Source organism: Carcharodon carcharias, chromosome 27 (assembly GCF_017639515.1).
Source record: "Carcharodon carcharias isolate sCarCar2 chromosome 27, sCarCar2.pri, whole genome shotgun sequence".
In the NCBI taxonomy this organism is placed as follows: Eukaryota; Metazoa; Chordata; class Chondrichthyes; order Lamniformes; family Lamnidae; genus Carcharodon; species Carcharodon carcharias.
In genome coordinates, this window is record NC_054493.1 from 17,803,562 (window position 1) to 17,825,321 (window position 21,760).

The 21,760-nt window shown below is 45.6% G+C and overlaps 2 protein-coding genes across 4 annotated transcripts; both read left to right on the top strand.

Annotated features, from left to right (window-relative positions):
* Positions 1-4,270: 4,270 nt before the first annotated feature.
* Positions 4,271-9,833, top strand: LOC121270188 (gastrula zinc finger protein XlCGF8.2DB-like). Of its 2 annotated transcripts, none has more exons than XM_041175495.1 (2): positions 4,271-4,297; positions 5,413-9,833. In XM_041175495.1, exon 2 carries the CDS (start codon positions 5,783-5,785, stop codon positions 6,719-6,721), a length of 939 nt encoding a protein of 312 aa, XP_041031429.1. In that variant the 5' UTR covers positions 4,271-4,297; positions 5,413-5,782; the 3' UTR covers positions 6,722-9,833. The 2 variants fall into 2 exon arrangements, with proteins under 2 accessions (XP_041031429.1, XP_041031430.1); XM_041175496.1 differs by lacking the exon at positions 4,271-4,297 and adding an exon at positions 4,346-4,453.
* Positions 9,834-14,951: 5,118 nt separating this feature from the next.
* LOC121270186 (zinc finger protein 664-like) lies at positions 14,952-17,733 on the top strand. Of its 2 annotated transcripts, none has more exons than XM_041175491.1 (3): positions 14,952-15,092; positions 15,603-15,807; positions 16,265-17,733. In XM_041175491.1, exon 3 carries the CDS (start codon positions 16,373-16,375, stop codon positions 17,609-17,611), a length of 1,239 nt encoding a protein of 412 aa, XP_041031425.1. In that variant the 5' UTR covers positions 14,952-15,092; positions 15,603-15,807; positions 16,265-16,372; the 3' UTR covers positions 17,612-17,733. The 2 variants fall into 2 exon arrangements, with proteins under 2 accessions (XP_041031425.1, XP_041031426.1); XM_041175492.1 differs by having other exon boundaries at positions 15,754-15,807.
* The last annotated feature ends 4,027 nt before the right edge of the window (positions 17,734-21,760 follow it).

The following is a 21,760-nucleotide window of genomic DNA, read 5'->3' on the forward strand; positions in this document are numbered from 1 at the left end:
AACAGATCTAGCAACTCAAAACTGGGTATCCATGAGGCGCTGTGGGCCATCAGCAACAGCTGAAATGTACTCGAACACAATCTGTGACCTAAGATAAAAGCAAAAAACTGCGGATGCTGGAAATCCAAAACAAAAACAAAAAATATCTGGAAAAATTCAGCAGGTCTGGCAGCATCTGTGGAGAGGAACACAGTTAACGTTTCGAGTCCGAATGATTCTTTAACAGACTCTGCTGAAGAGTCATGCGGACTCGAAAGTTTAACTGTGCTCCTCTCCACAGATGCTGCCAGACTTGCTGAGTTTTTCCCCAGGTATTTTTGTTTTTACAATCTGTGATCTCATGGCCTGGCATATCCCCCACCCTACCATTACTATCAAGCCAGGGGATCAAACCTGGTTCAATGAAGAATGCAGGAGGGTATGTCAGGAGCAGCACCAGGCATACCTAAAAATGAAGTGTCAACCTGGTGAAGCTGTAACACAGGATTACTTGTGTGCCAACAGCATAAGCAGCAAGTGATAGACAGAGCTAAGCGATCCCACAGCCAACAGGTCAGATCTAAGCTCTGCAGTCCTACCACATCCAGTCATGAATGGTGGTGGACAATTAAACAACTCACTGGAGGAGGAGGCTCCACAAAGATCCCCACCGTCAATGATGGGGGAACCCAGCACATCAGTGCAAATGGTAAGGCTGAAAAACTTCTTCAGCCAGAAGTGCTGAGTGGATGATCCACCTTGGCCGTCTTCAGAGGTCCCCAGCATCACAGATGCCAGTCTTCAGCCAATTTGATTCACTCCATGTGATATCAAGGAATGGCTGAAGACACTGGATAGTGCAAAGGCTGTGGGCCCTGATAATATTCCGGCAATAGTACTGAAGACTTGTGCTCCAGAACTTGCTGCACTCATAGCCAAGCTGCTCCAGTACAGCTACAAAACTGGCACCTACCCGGCTATGTGGAAAATTGCCCACATGTCCTATACAAAAAAAAACTGGACAAATCCAACCCAGACAATTACCGTCCCATCAGTCTATCCTTGATCGTCAGTAACATAGTAGAAGGGGTCATCAACAATGCTATCAGGTGGCACCTGCTTAGCAATAACCAGTTCACTGACGCCCAGTTGGGGTTCTGCCAGGGCCACTCAGCTCCTGACTTCATTACAGCCTTGGTTCAAACATGGGCAAAACAGCTGAACCCCCAAAGTGAGGTGAGAATGACTGCCCTTGGTATCAAGGCCGCATTTGCATGAATGTGGCATCAAGGAGCCCTAGAAAAATTGGAGTCAATGGGAAACGGGGAAAACTCTCCATTGGGTGGAGTCATGCCTAGCACAAAGGAAGAGGTCAGTCATCCCAGCTCCAGGACATGATTGCACGAGTTCCTCAGAGTAGTGTCCTTGGTCCAACCATCTTAGTTGCTTCATCAATGACCTTCCATCATACAGTCAGAAGTGGGAATTTTCACTGATGATTGCATAATGTTCAGCACCGTTCATGACTCCTCAGATACAGAAGCAGACCATGTCCAAATGCAGTAAGACCTGGACAATATCCAGGCTAAGGTTGACAAGTGGCAAGTAATATTTGCGCCACACAAGTATCAAGCAATGACCATCTCCAAAAAGAGCGAATATAATCATCACCCCTTGATGTTCAATGGTATTACCATCACTGAATCCCCCATTATAAACAACCTGGGGTTTACCATTGACCGGAAATTGAACTGGACTAGCTATATAAATACTGTGGCTGTGAGAGAATGTCAGTGGCTAGGAATCCAGTGACGAGTAACTCACCTCCTGACTCCCCAAAGCCTGTCCACTGTCTGCAAGGCACAAGTCAGGAGTGCTATGGAATACTCCCCACTTGCCTGGATGAGTGCAGCTCCCAGAACACCCAAGAAGCTTGACGCTGTTGAGGACAAAGCAGGCCCCTTGTTTGGCACCACATCCACAAACATTCACTCCCTCCACCACCAACACACAGTAGCAGCAGTGTGTACCATCTACAAGATGCACTGCAGGAATTCAGCAAGGGTCCTTTGACAGCATCTTTCAAACTCTTTACCACTACCATCTAGAAGGACAAGGGCAGCAGATAGATGGGAACACCGCCATCTGGAAGTTTCCCTCCAATCCACTCACCATCCTGACTTGGAAATATATCGGCCGTTCCTTCACTGTCACTGGGTCAAGATCCTGGAACTCCCTTCCTAACAGCATTGTGGGTGTACCTACATCACATAGACTGCAGCGGTTCAAGAAGGCAGCTCACCACCCCCTTCTCAAGGGCAATTAGGGATGGGCAATAAATGCTGACCCAGCCAGTGAAGCCCATATCCCGTGAATGAATAAAGAAAATGTCTTCTGTGAGGACAAAAAGGCCAAGTATAATGGTTGATACTGTTCCTTGAATTTTTGGGGGGTTTGCCGCACAGTGAAGATTATGTCTGTGGTGCTTCTCAATGGGGGAAAGCCACACTGTGACTCTGGAAGGAGCTCTTTGGCCAGTAAGAGAAGGTGATTGAGGAGATTCCTTACAATGATCTTCCCAGTGGGAGGCAGCAGAGAGTCTCCTCTGTAATTACCGCATTCGGACTTGTCTCCCTTCTTGAATATATTCACAACCAGTGTGTCCCAGAGATCCCCTGACATGCATCTTTCTTCCCAGAACAGGAATATGAGGTTGTGGAGCTATGCCAGGAGCGTGACACCGCCGTATTTCAGAATTTCAGCAGAAATTCCATCTGCTTCAGAGGCTGTGTCATTTCTCAGCTGTTGAATGGCTTTTTCACTTTCGCTGTGGATCGTGGAAGCACCGAGACTGAGTCAGACACAGGGTATTGAGGAATGGAGATGAATAGTAGGTCCCTATGCGACGTCGCATCTGCTCTGATGATGCTACCTTCAAAAACAGTTCCTCTGACATGTCCTCCTTCTTCCTTAACCGAGGTTTTTCACCCACGGTTGCTGACAGGGCCCTCAACCGTGTCCGGCCCATCTCCCGCGCATCCACCCTCACGCCTTCTCCTCCCTCCCAGAAACATGATAGGGTCCCCCTTGTCCTCACTTATCACCCCACCAGCCTCCGCATTCAAAAGATCATCCTCCGCCATTTCCGCCAATTCCAGCATGATGCCACCACCAAACACGTCTTCCCTTCACACCCCCAGCGGCGTTCTGTAGGGATCGTTCCCTCCAGGACACCCTGGTCCACTCCTCCATCACCCCCTACTCCTCAACGCCCACGTATGGCATCTCCCCATGCCCACACAAAAGATGCAACACCTGTCCCTTCACTTCCTCTCTCCTCACCGTCCAAGGTCCCAAACACTCCTTTCAAGTGAAGCGGCATTTCACTTGCATTTCCCCCAACTTAGTCTACTGCATTCGTTGCTTTCAATGCGGTCTCCTCTACATTGGAGAGACCAAACATAAACTGGGCGAGCGCTTTGCAGAACACCTGCGGTCTGTCCGCAAGAAAGACCCAAACCTCCCCGTTGCTTGCCATTTTAACAGTCCACCCTGCTCTCTTGCCCACATGTCCGTCCTTGGCTTGCTGCGTTGTTTCAGTGAAGCCCAACGCAAACTGGAGGAACAGCACCTCATCTTCCGACTAGGCACTTTACAGCCTTCCGGACTGAATATTGAATTCAACAACTTTAGATCTTGAACTCCCTCCTCCATCCCCACCCCCTTTCCATTTCTTACCCCTTTTGTTTTTTCCAATAATATATAGATTTTTCTTTTCCCACCTATTTCCATTATTTTAAATCTTTTATGCCCTGCTAGCCTTTCCACCCCACCCCCACTAGAGCTGTACCTTGAGTGTCCTGCCATCTATTCTTAATTAGCACATTCGTTTAGATAATATCACTTCAACACCTCTTTGTTCTTCTGTCTGTGACATCTTTTGATTATCTGCTCCTATCACTGCTTGCTTGTCCCAACAACCACCCCCCCCCCACCTTCTCTCCCCCTCCCCCACTTTAAACCAGCTTATATTTCACCCTTCCTTATATTCACTCAGTTCTGTTGAAGGGTCATGAGGACTCGAAACTTCAACTCTTTTCTTCTCCGCCGATGCTGCCAGACCTGCTGAGTTTTTCCAGGTAATTCTGTTTTTGTTTTTGATTTGGATTTCCATCATCCGCAGTTCTTTGTTTTTATGTCAATCAGGCGAGTCCCGTGAGCTGGGGCATGCGCAGTGTGGCTGATGAAGCTGGACACCAATGCGCAGGCGCAGTGTCGAAGAGTTTGGAGCATGCGCAGTGCGATCGACGGCCTTGCGGTAAGAGGCGCCTGTTTGTCTCGGAGAAGCGGAGTCAGAACGAGGCGGTGGTTGGGAGGATTTGGAAACACTTTTGTGGATCCGCAAACCCTGAGGAATAATTGTCAGCTCCTGGTTTGCAGCTGCGGGGCTTCTCCCTCCCGGGAACAGGCCCAGGTTAACGGCCGCCATCCTGGTTCACATCAGAGGATGGGGGAGGGGAGGGGGGACAATAAATAAGAGGTTACACTTTGAGCTCAAATCAATGAGGAATCTGATCTGTGGGAAGGAAGGAAACCCTGGGAGGTTGCTGGGGAGGATTCAGAAACACCCGGTGGAGGCCCCAAACCCCCAATAAGACTCATTGATTTTATTAAAAACAAAAAAACTGCGGATTCTGGAAATCCAAAACAAAAACAGAATTACCTGGAAAAACTCAGCAGGTCTGGCAGCATCGGCGGAGAAGAAAAGAGTTGACGTTTCGAGTCCTCATGACCCTTCGACAGAACTTGAGTTCGAGTCCAAGAAAGAGTTGAAATATAAGCTGGTTTAAGGTGTGTGTGTGTGTGGTGGGGGGGGGGGGGGGGGGGGGGTGGGGGGGGGGGGTGGTGGAGAGAGAGAGAGAAGTGGAGGGGGTTGGTTCTATCACTGCTTGTTTGTCCCTACAACCACACCAACCCCCTCCACTTCTCTCTCTCTCTCCGCCCCCCCCCCCCCCACACACCTTAAACCAGCTTATATTTCAACTCTTTCTTGGACTCGAACTCAAGTTCTGTCGAAGGGTCATGAGGACTCGAAACGTCAACTCTTTTCTTCTCCGCCGATGCTGCCAGACCTGCTGAGTTTTTCCAGGTAATTCTGTTTTTGTCATTGATTTTGTCAGTCTGCAGACAGGAGCTGGAGAACTGAACCCAGGCAGAGGAGAGGGAGGGAGAAAACTGGGAGTGGAGGAAAGAAATGGTGGAGTTGGTGAGATGGGTTTGGATTTCAGCCCAGGGAGGAGGGAGAGTGTGTGGGACGGGGATTTACAGGTCTGGGGGAACAAGAGGGGGAAAAAATGTTCCACAGAAACTAGAATTGTCTGTTCCCAATTTCTGCCTTGGATTTAAAGTGATGACTTGTGTAATCTTTTACAGGATAATATTAGGAGAGGATTTACAGACGGGAAACTCAAACCAAGCTTCATGTCATGAACTGACAGTCAGTCAGTTCACCAGGACCTGAATATCATCGGCCTTTGAATGTGGAAGATGAAACGTTTGTCTGTTCTGTCTGTGGGAGAAGATTTCAAACATCAGTGTGACTGGAAAAGCACCAAGACACCACCACCAGCCCCCCACCCCCCGACCCCCTGAGTGCACTGACTGTGGAAGGGGTTTTAGCAAGTTACACAGCCTGAACAAACATCACACCATTTCCAGTGGGGAGAAACTATACACGTGTTCTATGTGTGGATGAGGCTTCAACTGATTGTCCAACCGGGAGAGACACAAGGATACTGGTACCATGGAGAAACCGTGGAAGTGCGAGGACTGTGGTAAAGGATTCAGTTATAGATCCCGGCTGGAATATCATCGACGCAGTCACACCTGGGCCATCACAGTGGAAAAGCAATGGAAATGTGAGGACTGTGGTAAAGGTTTCGATTATCCATCCCTGCTGGAAAACCATCGACGCACTCACACTGGGGAGAGGCCGTTCATCTGTTCCGTGTGTGGCAAGGGATTTACTCAGCCTACCTGCCTAATGTTACACCAGCGTATTCACACTGAGGAGAGGCCATTCAGCTGCACTTCCTGTGGAAAGAGGTTCAGGTCTTCATCTGACCTCAATCAACATCAGCGAGTTCACACTGGGGAGAGACCGTTCACCTGCTCCATGTGTGGGAAGGGATTCACAAAGTCATCCAACCTGGTTACTCACCAGCGAATTCACTCTGAGGAGAAACCATTCAGCTGCATTTCCTGTGGAAAGAGGTTCAGGTATGCATCCGCCCTCGAAGAACACCAGCGAGTTCACACTGGGGAGAAGCCATTCACCTGCTCAGTGTGTGGGCAGGGATTTACTCAGTCATCCAGCCTGGTGAGTCATCAGCGAGTTCACACTGGGGAGAGGCCGTTCAGCTGCACTTCCTGCGGGAAGAGTTTCAAGCAGTCATACGCCCTTGTTGAACACCAGCGAGTTCACACTGGGGAGAGACCATTCACCTGCTCTGTGTGTGGAAAGAGATTCACTGTATCATCCACCCTTAAGTCACACCAGCAAATTCACAATGAGGAGAAGCCATTCAGCTGCACTGACTGTGGAAAGAGGTTCAGATGTTCGTCTGCTCTCTCTGCACACCAGCGAGTTCACACTGGAGAGAGACCGTTCACCTGCTCTGTGTGTGGGAAGGGATTCACTCGCTCCTGCAGTCTAGTGACACACGAGCGACTTCATAAATGACTGCAGGGGTTGGATTTTGCTGCTATCAATCACATCCTGGATTGATAGTCTGGGTTTGTTTCTGCTATTGTTAACAACCCCTATCACTGGCTGGACTTTAATATCCTGGAGATGTCACTGATTTTCAGGGTTGCAATGTCCCTTTTTAAAATCACTGTCAGTGATCTTTCCCTTTATCTCACCAGGAACTATTAACAATAAAATTATGAACTTTTACTTCAATCCAAAATTAATCTTTGGTGCAAAATCTACAATTCAGTGTCTGGAAGGTTCCACTGATTAACATCTCTAATCAGAAAATGCTGATTAATCCTTGCTGACAATTCTGACTTTCTTGCACATTACATACAGTGACAACTTCATTCTGAAATTAAATTATCAAGGAACTCTCATGAGACAGACATCTCTCAATCTCCATTTAAATATTTCCCGCAGCTTCCTGTCATGGTTGAGTTGGACAAACTGAACGACACCCGACAAGGATGCAATTCCAGCCAAAATTCTCAAGCACAGCAACTCCCGTTTACTGCTACATCTTCATGATTTCGTTCTTCTCTGTTGGAAGGTAGGATCCATTCCATAGGACATGTGTGACACAAAAATCATCATCGTACACAAAAACAAAGGTGACAGAGGAGATTGCAGCAAGAGCTTTGTCCAGCAAAGCTCCTCAGTCTCATTCACTCCTTTCATAACTACATACCCTGTACTGTACAGTTTGATGGCTCCACTTCTGACAGTTTCAGGGTGAAGAATGGAGTGAAACATGGCTGGGTCCGAGCCCCCACTTTGGTATTTTCTTCTCCATGTTCCTGATCTTGGCCTTCCCTGCAGACATGGAAGGAGTTTCTCTGCATACTCGATCAGATGGCAAACTCTACAACCTGTCCAGTCTGAAAGTGAAGTCAAAAAAATACAGCCGGTCTCGATCACACACCTCTGCTACAGTGATGATGCCATGCTAGTGACTCACATAGAAACTCAGCTACAAAGACTCATGCACTGTCTCTCCCATGTCTGTAACTTGTCCTCCCTTACTGTAAACATCAAGAAAACTGTGGTTTGGGTCACATCTCCACTCTAAATATCACACTAAATAACACCCCGCTGGAAGTGGTCAGTGAAATCTATGACCTTGGGTCCACAGTGACAGACAATCTGTTTTTCAATGCAGAGCTCGATACACGCATAGGGAAAGCAGTTCCACTTCTGGCCGACTCACGGATTGTCCATGGAATAACATCAAGCTGCCTCTCAGCAGCAAGATGCTGGTTTATGAGGCCTGTGACCTCAGCACCTTGTTATCTGCCTGTGAAACATGGACGATTTACAGTGATCAGGAAAGGAAGCTCAACAACTTTCACCTTCGCTGTTTGCGACACATTCTGGGCGTCTCAGGGACAGAATCAGGAATGCGGCAGTCCTCTCAAAGACAAATCTCCCAAGTGTGCTGGCTGTCATCAAGCAGAGGTGACTTCACTGGCTCGGGTATGTTCACAGGATGGAGGACGGTCATTACAGTGACTTGGCAACAGGTGCCAACACTGAAAACAACAACCCACAACCTCACCTGAGAACCATTTCATATGTGCCACCTGTGGCAGAACCTGCCTCTCACAGATTGGTCTCTTCAGCCATCAGTAAAAGTGAACCATATGAAGCTCCCCCATCCCCAACAGTTTGATTTGCTGCACGTCCACCATCTTATGTAGGTGGAAGGATGTTGACAACATCAGTAAAAGAGGAAGGCTGGAATGGGAATAGGATCATTAAGGGATTAGGCAGGATAATACCACAGGGAACGATAGAGAGATGACAGAAATATTCAATAATTATTGTGTTTCAGTATTTACCAGGGAGATAGAACAGGGAGATGTGACATTGAATGATGAGATGAGTCATGAGATAAGTCAATTTAAAGTCCAGAAAGGGGCTGTGTTAAAGAAACAAATCAAACTCAAAGAGAATAAAGTCTCGGATCCAAATGGATTGCAACCACAGATTTTTTTTAAATCTAGGGAAGAGATAGCAGAAGCCTCACTACACAGATTTAATCATTCATTAAAAAGGTGTAGCGCTTGAAGACTGGCAAATAGCTAATGCAACTCCTATATTTAAAATGGTAGACAGAATATGCCCAGGGAATTATAGACCAGTCAGCTTCATATCCGTGGTAGGAAAAGGTGTGAGTCTGGGTGGAGCAGAGGAACAAAGGGATCTCAGAGTGCAAACACCCCAAACAATAAAAGCAGTGCCCCAGGTTAGCAAGGCCATAAAACAGCAAAGCAAGCACTAGGATTTATTTCTAGAGGGATAGAACGGAAATGTACGGAAGTTAAGCTGAATCTGTATCAAGCCTTGGTGAGACCACACTTAGAGTACTGCTTATGGTTCTGGTCACCATATTATGAAAAGGATATAGAGAAACTGGAGGGTGCAGAGAAGATTGACCAGGATGATACCAGCTGGTCTGCAGCAGAGTGGGAGAAATGATGTGAGGCTGGTTTAGGAGAGAGATGATGGAGAAAGGAGACATGCAAGTGGGAACTCCACTCAAAGCGTTCTCACTTCTGACCCTTTAACCGGCCTCACCCACCACTCCCAGGCAGTACCTGACAGGCTGCCTCATCTCCCACTCGCTGAGTCTGCCCCTTCCTCCTCCTCCTCCTCCTCTGCTATGCAATGTTGTGAGGGTGCAGCACATCACTATTATTCTGGAGTCCCTGGCTGTCGAGTACTGAAGGTCACCTCCAGACCTATCCAAACACCTGAAACACATCTTCAACATTGTGATGCTTTGCTCGATGATGCACCTGGTGGTCATGTGACTCTGGTTGTATCATTCCTGAACCTCACTGGTGTAGTTCCTCACATGAGGCAAGTTTGAAGGGGGGTGTCCCTGCTCTCCAATAATCGGGTCCTTAATTCCGGGTCCTGGAATGAGCACATCTGGAATATTGGAATGTCAGAGTCTCAGGGCAGCTCCCAGATCTGGGGGATAATGTTCACTGTTTTATATTCGGGTCTGGGGGATAATGTCCACTGTTTTATATTCGTGTCTGGGGATAATATTCACTGTTTTATATTTGGGTCTTGGGGATAATGTTCACTGTTTTATATTCGGGTCTGGGGGATAATGTTCACTGTTTTATATTCGTGTCTGGGGATAATATTCACTGTTTTATATTTGGTTCTTGGGATAATGTTCACTGTTTTATATTCGGGTCTGGGGGATAATGTTCCCTGTTTTATTTTGGGCTCTGGTGTTTCTGAGATAGGGTTGATTCTGCCTCTTGGTGAATGCTGGGTTGTTAGAGCCACCATTAAAAGCCCTAATCTCAGATCAGTGACTGAGTTTTCTCCAATAGAATGGGGATTCTGGGTGGGGGTAAAGTGCCTCAGGGACAGTGATGGGCGGGAACGGGTATCAAATAAACCCGGGCTACACCAGGTAATGGTGACCATGATGAAATTGTCACGAACAATCTCAGGGCCATGTTCGAAAACTTTGGAGAATATTTTATCAGAACCTTTGATCAATTTTGTTCGATTAAATATTGTAACTTAGGAGTTGGATTGCTGGTTATTTTCTAAAGGTAGCTCAGGACCATCCGTTTCACCATGAACCCGGCCCTGGGGACTGAGGTGAGCTTCAGATCAACAGGAATAAGGGAAAAGAACTGGAGCACTGAGTCTGTCCCTGAATCTCAACATTTGTTAATGAGATGGATTCATTCAGGACAAACAGCAGGAATTATCTGAGGGAATAACACAGTGCAGTGAGCAAGGAAATTCAGTGGATGTTGTGTGGATGGATTGTCAGAAGGTGTTTGATAGGAGCTGGACAGGAGGCTTGTTGATAAAGTTAAAGCTCATGCTATTAAAGGGATTGGGGCAGCGGGGATAGAAGGTTGGGAAAGGACAGAAACAGATAGCAGTGGTTAATGGATGTTCTTCAGACTGGAGGGATGTAAACATTGGCGTCCCTCAGGGTCAGTGTTGGGACCATTGCTCTCCCCAGTACAGAGAAATGACTTGGGTTTGGGTATATGGGGCAAAAATTAAATTCTCCAGACATCAACATCAGGAGACTGCGCATTATCAGCAACTTGGCAAAAAGACTTGCGTTGATATAAAGCTGTTCACAACCTCAGGACATCACAACGCACCACAATCTGGGGGGAGGATCATATGGCAGGAATAACTCTTCAGTCTGGACACAGTCCAGGGGCATGATGACCATCCACATCTTATCAATCTATTCGGCTTCACCTGCTCCACCCCTCCTTAAACAGTATAAATTTAATCACATTTCTACTTCCCTTTAGCTCTGAAAGAGTCATACAGACTCTAAATGTTAACTCTGTTTCTGTCTCCACAGAAGCTGTCAGACCTGCTGAGTTTCCAGCATGTTCTGTTTTTGTTTCTGATTTCTGGCATCTGCACTATTTTGCTTTTATGACATCTTGTTCCTGTTGGATAAAATCAAACAAAGCATTTATTCTGCATCTGGTTATCTGATTTTTCATTTTGCACTGTTTACACTGATTTCCTTGGCAATATAGATATTGTGTTTCCTTTCCTTGTTTCCAATTACCAAATATAAGATTTGATTCTCTCAGTTATTCAGAACATCATGTAGACCTTCCCAATTGGTTTCCCAGCTCCACCCCATTTTAGCAATGTTTTTAGCATGAATTTATCTCCCATTGAACAGTTAATGTAACGGGTGGGGTGGTTCTCCCTGGAGTTTTGAGATGGGCAGCACCATCTTCTCCACTGCCTCTAGCAGGGAGGTTCTGGAGAAACTGTTCGTGAGTCTGTCGAGTAGTAGTGGGGAGTGGGACCCCGGTGCGGGGGGATACACAATCTGGATTTGCAGACCTGTCATGAGCTGAAATGGTCTGTGACCAGGGGTGGAGTGAATAGTCATTAAGATGCCAGGCAAGAGGCAAGACAGTGACCCAGTCATTGGGCTTGACCAGACCATCAGCTCCCTTTTTCAGTGTTGTTTCTACAGAGTGATTAATGCCCTCAACCATTCCACTGGCCTCTGGGTGGTTGGGGATGTTGAAATGTTTCCCACACCCACAAGATGAAAGAGCTGCTGCATTACATCTGCAGTGAAATGAGAACCATTATCACCCTCTGTCCTTTTCAGAAAGTCCCATCTGATTAAGATCTGTTCCCACAAGATTTCAACTGTAGTGACTGCATCAATTTTACAGACATTGAAAGCTTCAATCCACCAGGTAAACATATCTGTAACTACCAGGATATACCAGTCACCTCCTTTTACTGTGGGTTGTGGGACTATATAATCAATATGCAATGTTTCCAGGGACATCATTAAGATGGGACATGTTAATGGGACCTTTCATGTGGCAGAAGCTGGCTTAATTTGGACACAGATGAGACGCAGATTCGGGTGGTGATGGACATCATGATGCATCCTCAGCCACCATTAGTAATTATGTAACAAATCGAGGACTTGAAACATAGAAACACTCCCCTAATTTGACCCATAACAAAATTCTAAGGCATTGAGATGTGATTCAAATCAAATTAGAGCCATCCTTGTGGTAGAAAAACATATGATATAGGATGGGTAAATCATTACTTGCTGCAAGGGATGATGGGAAGACTTTCCTATGGTGTACAGCCTCTTTGACCAGAGTCACATCAGGTCATGGTCTTGATAAGTTTTTACATCAGCCTTAACTGGAGTCTGTCATACTGGTGCCAATGATGGAGTTTTGGGTAGATCCCATGGAATCCCCTCTGGAGCAGCTTTCCTGCTGAATCAGTCTGCTTGTTTATTACTATCACCCTCTTCACTAATTCCTGTGGAGTTTGAATTGGAGGGTGAGTGGCTTCCTTTCTGCTGTAGAGAAGTTGTGTTTTGCCAGAGTGGTTAGTTTCCCTGAGGGAGTTACAACCAAAAGATCTTTCAGAATAGTTGGAGATTCTGTCTGCAACGGTTTGAAGGGCTGTGATCACAATTACCTCAGATTTCTGGACTAAATATTGTGGTGGGTATTTCATAAGGTTGTTACAGCTCTCATGGGGAAACAAAGACACAGCATCATTTTGATACAGTCCACATAAACCCCAATGAGTTTAACAGTAATGTGGCTTTAACAGGTCCAGTGGACATGGCCTCTCACTTCATATGTCACAAAATCTCACAGTGCAGAAAAGGCCTTTTGACCCATCCAGTCTGCACCAACACTTGAGAAACACCTGACCTACCTACCTAATCCCATTTACCAGCACTTGGCCCATAGCCTTGAATGTTATGACATGCCAAGTGCTCATCCAGGTACTTTTTAAAGTATGTGAGGCAACCCACCTCCACCACCCTCCCAGGCAGTCCATTCCAGACCATCACCACCCTCTGGGTAAAAAGGTTTTCCTCACATCCTCCCTAAACCTTCTGCCCCTCACCTTGAACTTGTGTCCCCTCGTAACTGATCCTTCAACTAAGGGGAACAGCAGCTCCCTATCCACCCTGTTCATGCCCTTCATAATCTTGTACACCTCGATCAGGTCACCCCTCAGTCTTCTCTGCTCCAATGAAATCAACCCAAGTCTATCCAACCTCACTTCATAACTTAAATATTTCATCCCAGGCAACATCCTGGTGAATCTCTGCACCCCCACCAATGCAATCATATCCTTCCTATAATGTGGCAACCAAAACTGCATACAGTACTCCAGCTGTGGCCTCACCAAGTTTCTATAGAACTCTAACATGACCTCCCTACTTTTGTAATCTATGCCTCGATTGATAAAGGCAAGTGTCCCATTTGCCTTTTTCATTGCCCCACTAACATGCCCCTCCACTTTCAGAGATCTATGGACACACACGCCAACATCCCTTTGTTCCGCAGAACTTCCTAGTGTCATGCTGTTCATTGAATACTTCCTTGTCAAATTACTCCTTCCAAAGTGTATGACATCACACTTTTCAGGGTTAAATTCCACCTGCCACTTATCTGCCCATTTGACCATCTTGCCTCTTTCTTCCTGTCGCCCAAGACACTCAACATCACTTAACCACTCAGCCAATCTTTGTGTCATCCACAAACTTACTAATCCTACCTCCCACATAATCATCTATGTCGTTTATATAACTGACAAATAACAGGGGACCCAGCAAAGATCCTTGTGGTACGCCATTGGACACTGGCTTCCAGTCACTAAAGCAGTCTTCTGCCATCACCCTCTGTCTCCCACAACTAAGCTAATGTTGAATCCACCTTATCAAATTACCCTGTATCCCATGTGCATTTGCCTTCTTTATAAGTCTCCCATGTGGGACCTTGTCAAAGGCTTTGCTGAAATCCATGTAAACTACATCAACTATACCACCCTCATCTACACACCTGGTCACCTCCTCAAAAAATTCAATCAAATTTGTTAAGCATGACCTCCCTCTGACAAAGCCATGCTGACTATCCCTGATCAAACCTTGCCTCTCCAAGTGGAGATAGATTCTCTCCTTCAGAATTTTCTCCAAAAATCTGTGATTCTTTCATACTGAAACACACCAACCAATTGGTAATTTTGTGGTTTTAGAGTGTTAATACTGCTTTACTACTGTACTCCGCAATTCATCCACTCTTTCAGACCGGGGATACTCCCTTAACTTGGCCTTTTACTTATAATGTCACTGTGGAGTGTGGAGAGTGTAGAATTATTGAATTAAGCTTGACCAGATATTCTGTGTGCTTAACTAACCAGTGAACCCTTAATATCTGCTTAATACACTGGGCAATCGATATTTCCACAGGGGTGAGTGTGTCTGAGAAATACACAGCGGAAAACATGTTCAATTAATCCTTGCATTACTACAGCAGATATTCATTGATCTGTCTCTGCCAGTAGGGCTGTGGAATTGATTGGATAGATCTTCCAAAAGAACCAGCACAGGCATGATGGGCCGAATGGTTTCCATCTGTGCTGTTTCATTCTGTAAAGCAGTGAATATAAACTATCAGAGAAAACCAGTGACTATGGAATTGAACCCAGCCAGAGTCAGCTCCTTCAGGGGAGAAGTGAGTAGGGAAACAATGTTGATAACTTAGTGTATTCCCACAGGACAGCAGTGGTTTAGATCACTTCGGGAAATGTACCATGGCAGAGCTGGGATTTTTGTCTCCTTTTGTTCAGTATCTCAAGTGAAGAACAATTATTTTCTATTCCCAGTTTGGAGTTTCGATGTCGCTATTTTTACCCAACGTTCCGTGCGGAACTGAAAGTGCCCTATTCACTCTGCAGGAGCCCAGTGCGCAGGCGCATTTCCCTGTCTCCGGAGCATGCGCAGTGTTATCGATCAGCGTCGTGCTGCAGATGGTTTTGAAATCAGGTGAGTGCGACTGGGGCGCAGGGAGGGAACGGAGCCGATGGGTGGGGAGGAGTTGAAGGGGAGGCTTCAAAAAGATCTTGTGTAGGCCGCAAGTCCTGAATAAGAACCTAAAGCTCCCGCCTTTGTAGCTTCGGGCTTTTTCACGGAAACCGGCCCAGGTTAATGTCGCCATCTTTGTTCAGCGGGGAGCAGAGCGCATGCGTGGCCATCCTGATGACGCAAGAGAGTGGGCGGGGCTTCAGGGTCTCAGTGACCCGGAGAGTTTTGATGCTGAAACAAAAACAAAAATTGCTGGAAAAATTCAGCAGGTCTGACAGAGCATTCTGAAGATGAGTCATCTGAACTCGAAACGTTAACTCTGTTTCTCTGCCCACAGGTGCTGTCAGAGCTGCTGAGTTTTTCCAGCAACTTTTGTTTTTCTTTCAGATTTCCAGCATCCGCAGTATTTTGCTTTTATCTTCAAGTTTTTATGCTGGACTGACTGATGTCTTTTGACAACTCTTTTCACAGGCTTACATGCTGTAAACTCAAAACGTTCCATCTCTTTTGAATTTATATCGTCGACTGACGGTTATGATATTTGAGATCTCCTACAGGGGGTTAGAAGATTTGAAAGCTGCTAGAATTTCATCTGACTCCAGTGTTTCTGATATCTTTCCAGCTGCCATCTCCAGCAGGAGATTTTAAATGTGAAAACAGTGAAATCATTTCAGAAGTGAGTATTGTTGAGTATTCAGCTACAATTTAGAGCTTTTAGTGCAGTGCTGTGGTTCCATATCTCTGGGGCTGGTGTGGCTCCTTTACCTGAATCAATGTCCATCTTGCTCTTTCACCTTTGCCCTCCCCAGTTACCTCTCTGTCACTGTTTAACTTGGTCTGCCTCTAAAAATAGGTGTATTTTAACCATGTCGGATATTTTACTGTTATTTCCACCAACTGTATCCGAATGAAGTTTCTACTGCCATCCCCTGGCTATTCACTGCTGATTTATCACCTTTATCTTCCCATGCTGACGAATTATTTTTCCTGCACCAGAGATCATTTCTTTTCTGCTTCTGAGCTTATAATGACGATCAAATGATGCTATTTGTCTTCCCTGTAATTTCTATTTTTCTTCCCTGTAATTCAGTCTGCATATCCTAAAACATTAACTCTCTTTCACAATTTCACAGGGGGTTAGAAAGGGAGGATTGTGGTCAAGAAACTCAAACCAAATATCTCATTAGGATCTGACGGAGCCGCCCAATTTATTATAACCTGAACAGCATAGACTCTTGCACATGGAAGGAAAAGGCACCATTCTCAGTGGAGAGAAATTATACACGTGCCCTGTGTGTGGACGTGGCTTCAGCCGATCATCTGGTCTGTCGAAGCACAAACGCAGTCACAATGGGGTGAAGCCATGTAAGTGTGGGGACTGTGGGAAGGGATTCAATCACCCATCGGAGCTGGAAACTCATCGACGCAGCCACACTGGGGAGAGGCCTTTCACCTGCTCTATATGTGGGAAGGGCTTCACTCAGTCATCCCACCTGCTGAGACACCAGCGGGTTCACACTGAGGAGAGACCTTTTAAATGCCCAGACTGCGGGAAGTGCTATAAAGGTTCCAGCGATCTGATGTCCCATCAACGTGTTCACACTGATGAGAGACCTTTTAAATGCTCAGATTGTGGGAAGTGTTATAAAAGTTCTGGGGAACTGATGCGTCATCAACGTGTTCACACTGACGAGAGACCTTTTAAATGCCTGGACTGTGGGAAGTGCTATAAAAGTTCCAGCGAACTGATGTCTCATCAACGTGTTCACACTGACGAGAGACCTTTTGAATGCCTGGACTGTGGGAAGTGCTATAAAAGTTCAGGAGAACTGATGCACCATCAACGTGTTCATACAGATGAGAGACCATTCAGGTGCTCACACTGTGGGGCTGGGTTCAGGAGATCATCTGGCCTCACTGAGCACCAGCGAACTCACACTGGGGAGAGGCCATTCACTTGCATGGAGTGTGGGAAGAGATTCACTCAGTCATCCACCCTGTTGAGACACCAGCAAGTTCACACTGAGGAGAGACCTTTTAAATGCCCAGACTGTGGGAAGTGCTATAAAAGTTCTGGGGAACTGATGATTCATCAACGTGTTCACACTGATGAGAGACCATTCAGGTGCGCTCACTGTGGAACTGGGTTCAAGCAATCATCTCAACTCACTAAACATCAGCGCACTCACACTGGGGAGAGGCCGTTCACCTGCATTGCGTGTGGGAAGGGATTCACTCAGTCAAGCACTCTGCTGAAACATCAGCAAGTTCACAGTGAAGACAGACAATTGAAATGCCCAGACTGTGGGAAGTGCTATAATAGACCCGGGGCCATCCCACCTCATGATACACCAGCAAGTTCACACTGGGGAGTGGGCGTTCATCTTGACCGTGTTTGGGAAAGGATTCACTCAGCCATCCACCCTGATGAGACACCAGCAAGTTCACAAGTGACTCCAGGAGATGGATTTCGCTGTTAATCACATCCAGGACACAACCACATTCAGTAGAGTCCTTTTTCTGCTGATATTAATAAACTCCAGCCTAGTTATGGGTGTTAATATTCTGGATAAATATCTGGATAAATTAGCTTTATGTCAAACACATTGTGGCAAATCTTTTTAATATGTCTAAGACAAGTTAGCTCCTTTTGAAGTGCTCTCCCTCTCCTCTGCCTCCTCCATCCTCACCTCCAACAAGTGCAAGGAGCTCATGCACTTCTTTATCACTAAGATTGAGACTACCCAATCAGTTGACCCTGCATGACCCTCCCTTCCACCATCCCACTGAACCAAACTATCTCTAAAGTTTCTCCTTGTCTGAGCCCTGAACTCTCATCTTTCTCCAGTTTCTCTCCCAGCTCCCATATTGCCCTGTCTAAGCTCATCTTGTCCAAGAGACCCCTCTCAAACCTCCTCTTAGACATCTCTGTTCCAAGGAGAACATCACCAGCTTCTCCAGACTATCCATCAACTGGTGGTGATCCATCAACCTGCAATCATTCGAATGAGTCTCTTTCATACCCTCTCCAAAGCCTTCACATCCTCCCTAAAGTGTGGCACTCCGAATGGGACACAATATTGCAGCTGGTACTGAACTAGTGAATTACATCAGTTCAGCATAATTTCCTGGCTTTTGTTCTCAATGTCTCTATATATAAAGCTGAGAACTGCATACACTTTATTAGCTGCTTTCTTAACCTGTCCTGCCATCTTCAAATATTTCTGCATAAACACCCCCTTAAAATTATCCTATTTATTATGTCATAGAGGTCTACAGCACAGAAAAAGGTCCTTTGGCCCATTGAGTCAGCGCCGGTCAAACAAGCATCTATTCTCATCCCATTTTCCAGCACTAGGCCCATCGCCTTGTATGCCATGGCATCGCAAGTGCACATCAAAATACTTCTTAAATGTTCTGAGGGTTTCTGCCTTTACTACCCTTTTAGGCAGTGAGTTCCAGATTCCCATCACCCTCTGAGTGAAAAAATTCTTCCTCACATTCCCTCCAAACCTCCTGCCCCTTACCTTAAATCTATGCCCCATGGTTATTGATCCCTTCACCAAGGGGAAAAGTTCCTTCCTGTCTACCCTAACCATGCCCCTCATAATTTTATACACCTCAATCATGTCCCCCCTCAATTTCCTCTGCTCCTGTGAAAATAACCCCAGTCTATCCAATCTCTCCTCATAACTAAAACTCTCCAGCCCAGGCAACATTCTGGTAAATCTCCTCTGCACTCTCTCTAATGCAATCGCTTCCTTCCTAAATGTGGATTCCAGAAATGCGTGCAATACTCTAGCTGTGGCCTAACCAGCGTTTTATACAGTTCCAGCACAACCCCCCTGCTCTTATATTCTATGCCTTGGCTAATAAAGGCAAGTATCCCATATGCCTTCTTAACCAACTTATCTACCTGTCCTGCTACCTAAAGGGACCGGTGGACGTGCACACCAAGGTCCCTCTGATCCTCGGTACTTCCCAGGGTCCTACCTTTCATCGTGTATTCCTGTGCCTTGTTTGCCTGCCCAAGTGCATCACCTCACACTTATCCAGATTAAATTCCATTTGTCACTGATCAGCCCGTCTATATCCTCCTGTAATCTAAGGCTATCCTCCTCACTATTTACCACCCCACCAATTTTCGTGTCATCCTCGAACTCACTGATCAACTCTCCTATATTCAAGTCTAAATTGTTTATATAAACCACAAGCAGCAACGGACCCAACATCGATCCCTGTGGAACTCCACTGGACACAGGTATCCAGGCACGAAAACACCCCTTGACTATCACCCTCTGCTTCCTGCCACTTAGCCAATTCTTGACCCAATTTGCCAAATTGCCTTGGTCCCATAGGCTCTTACCTTTGTTATCAGTCTCTTATGCGGGACCTGATCAATTGCCTTGCTGAAGTCCAAGTTGACTACGTCAAATGCTTTGCCCTCATCTACACACCTAGTCACTTCTTCAAAAAATTCAATCAAATTGGTCAGACATGACCTCCCCTTAACAAAACCATGCTGACTGTCCTTGTTTAATCCCTGCCTCTCCAAGTGTGGATTAATTCTGTCCCTCATAATTGCTTCCTTTAGTTTACCCAACTCTGAGGTTAGACTGACTGGCCTGTAGTTCTCTGGTTTATCCCATCCTCCCTTCTTGAATAACGGTAACACATTGACTGTCCTCCAGTCCTCTGGCACCTCTCCTGTGGCCAGAGAGGTATTGAAAATTATTGCCAGAGCCCCTGCTATCTCCTCCCTTGCCTCACTCATCAGCCTGGGATACCTTTCATCCAGGCCTGAAGATTTATCTACTTTTAAGCCTGTCAGACCACATAGAACCTCCTCCCTTTCTATGCTAATTTCTTTAAGTATATCAAGTCCTTCTGCCTGATTTCCATACCCCCTCCTCATTTACTTCCTTCCCTGTCTCGCCTTAAGTGGGTACGTATTGTGCCTTCTCATTCTTCCTGTCAAAATGTATCACCTCACACTTAGCTGCATTGAATGTCATCCGTCATGAGTCTGTCCATTCCCCCAGCTGTGTCTGTGTCCTATTAAAATCTAATCTTATTTTCTTCACTGATTTATCTACACTTTCAAGTTTTGTCAGCTGAAAATTTCAAAATTGTGCCCTGTACCCCCAATTACAAGCCTTAATGTACATAAAAAGCAGCAGTACTGAACCCTGTGGACAACCACTTTATACCTCCCTCCAGTAAGAACAGCCATTCACCACAACTCTCTTATTTGTAACCCTGATCCAATTTTGTATCTCGCTGCTGCTGACCCTTTTCTGCCTTTATCCCATGACCTTCAATTTTACCAAATGCATTTTGAAAGTCCCAATACACAACATCTACTGCACTTTCCTCATTCCACTCTCTATGTTAACCCACAAACAAGAAAAGTCAATCCAGTTAGTTAAAAATGATTTGCCCTTAATAAATCAATGCTGGCTCTCCTTTTTCAGTCTATACTTGGTAATGTGGGTGTTAATGTTTTCCTGGATTTTTGTTTCTAAAAGCTTCTCCATCACCAGCATTAAACTGACCGGCATTAATTACCAGGTTTATCCATCTCCCCTTTTTGAGCAAGGGTGTAATATTTATAGTCTTCCAGTCCTCTATGTTCACCCGGATATATAAGGTGTTTCGGAAACTTGTGACTAATTGCTTCCTCAGTATTTACCCCTCCTTCCCTCAGCAACTAGGAATGCATTCCATCTGCACAGGGTGACTTACTCACTTTCAGTACTGCCCATCTGTTATTTATCTATTTCTTATCTCTATTATCTCAGACGCTCCATTTTTCATGTAGGGTTGACAAAGTTCACTTCGTAAGGAAACCCCTTGATAAAAGAAACATTAGTTATTAAAAATAAAGATGGAAAGTGCTGGAAAAGCTCAGCAAGTCTGGCAGCATCTGTGGAGCGAGAGAAACAGTTTATGTTTTGTTATGATCCCAGCTGATGTTAGTACTGGACAAGTCAGATCCCAGGGTGAAAGCTGGCTTGATAGATCCTGACTTCTTTTTCAGAAACCGTGGAGGCAAGTTGCTGAACAAATTCACACGACTCTGCCGATTAACTATTTAACACAAAGGATAAAATATTCATTAAACAAGAAAAATGAACTATATCACACCAGAAAAAAAGGTTGGAAAGATCTCAATACAAACACAAGAAAATGCTCCAAAGTTACACTATTCCTTTACTCCAGCAATATCTTCACTGACACATAAACCAGTAAAGAGTCACCACTAGCTTGACATGAAGGCTTCTCGCTTGGGACTGGCACAGTTGTAAACTCTTTTATTCTGGTAAATTCCTGAGCATTCACTCAATGTTTTTCACTGAACTTGTATCTCTCCCCAAGACACCTTAAACTCAGTTTTCCAATAGCACCTCAGCTAAACTGATCACTTTTCCGAATTCTGTAACTGACTATTCAGTCAACTACTGGTGCTAATGGCCTTAAAAGTTTTCTTATGAGAGAACTTAAAATTCCTGTCCCTTCTCTCTGACACGCACAGAACTATCTTCCTCCCAACTCCTGTTTTTCTTTGTGTCTGTCCCTGGATCACTTTTGCAAGGCAACAGGAAAGTTTTTTTTCTCTACTTTGTATT

Coding starts and splice junctions, on each gene's coding strand:
- LOC121270186 (XM_041175491.1), top strand. CDS start 16,373: ATGGAAGGAAAAGGCACCATTCTCAGTGGAGAGAAATTATACACGTGC.
- LOC121270188 (XM_041175495.1), top strand. CDS start 5,783: ATGGAGAAACCGTGGAAGTGCGAGGACTGTGGTAAAGGATTCAGTTAT.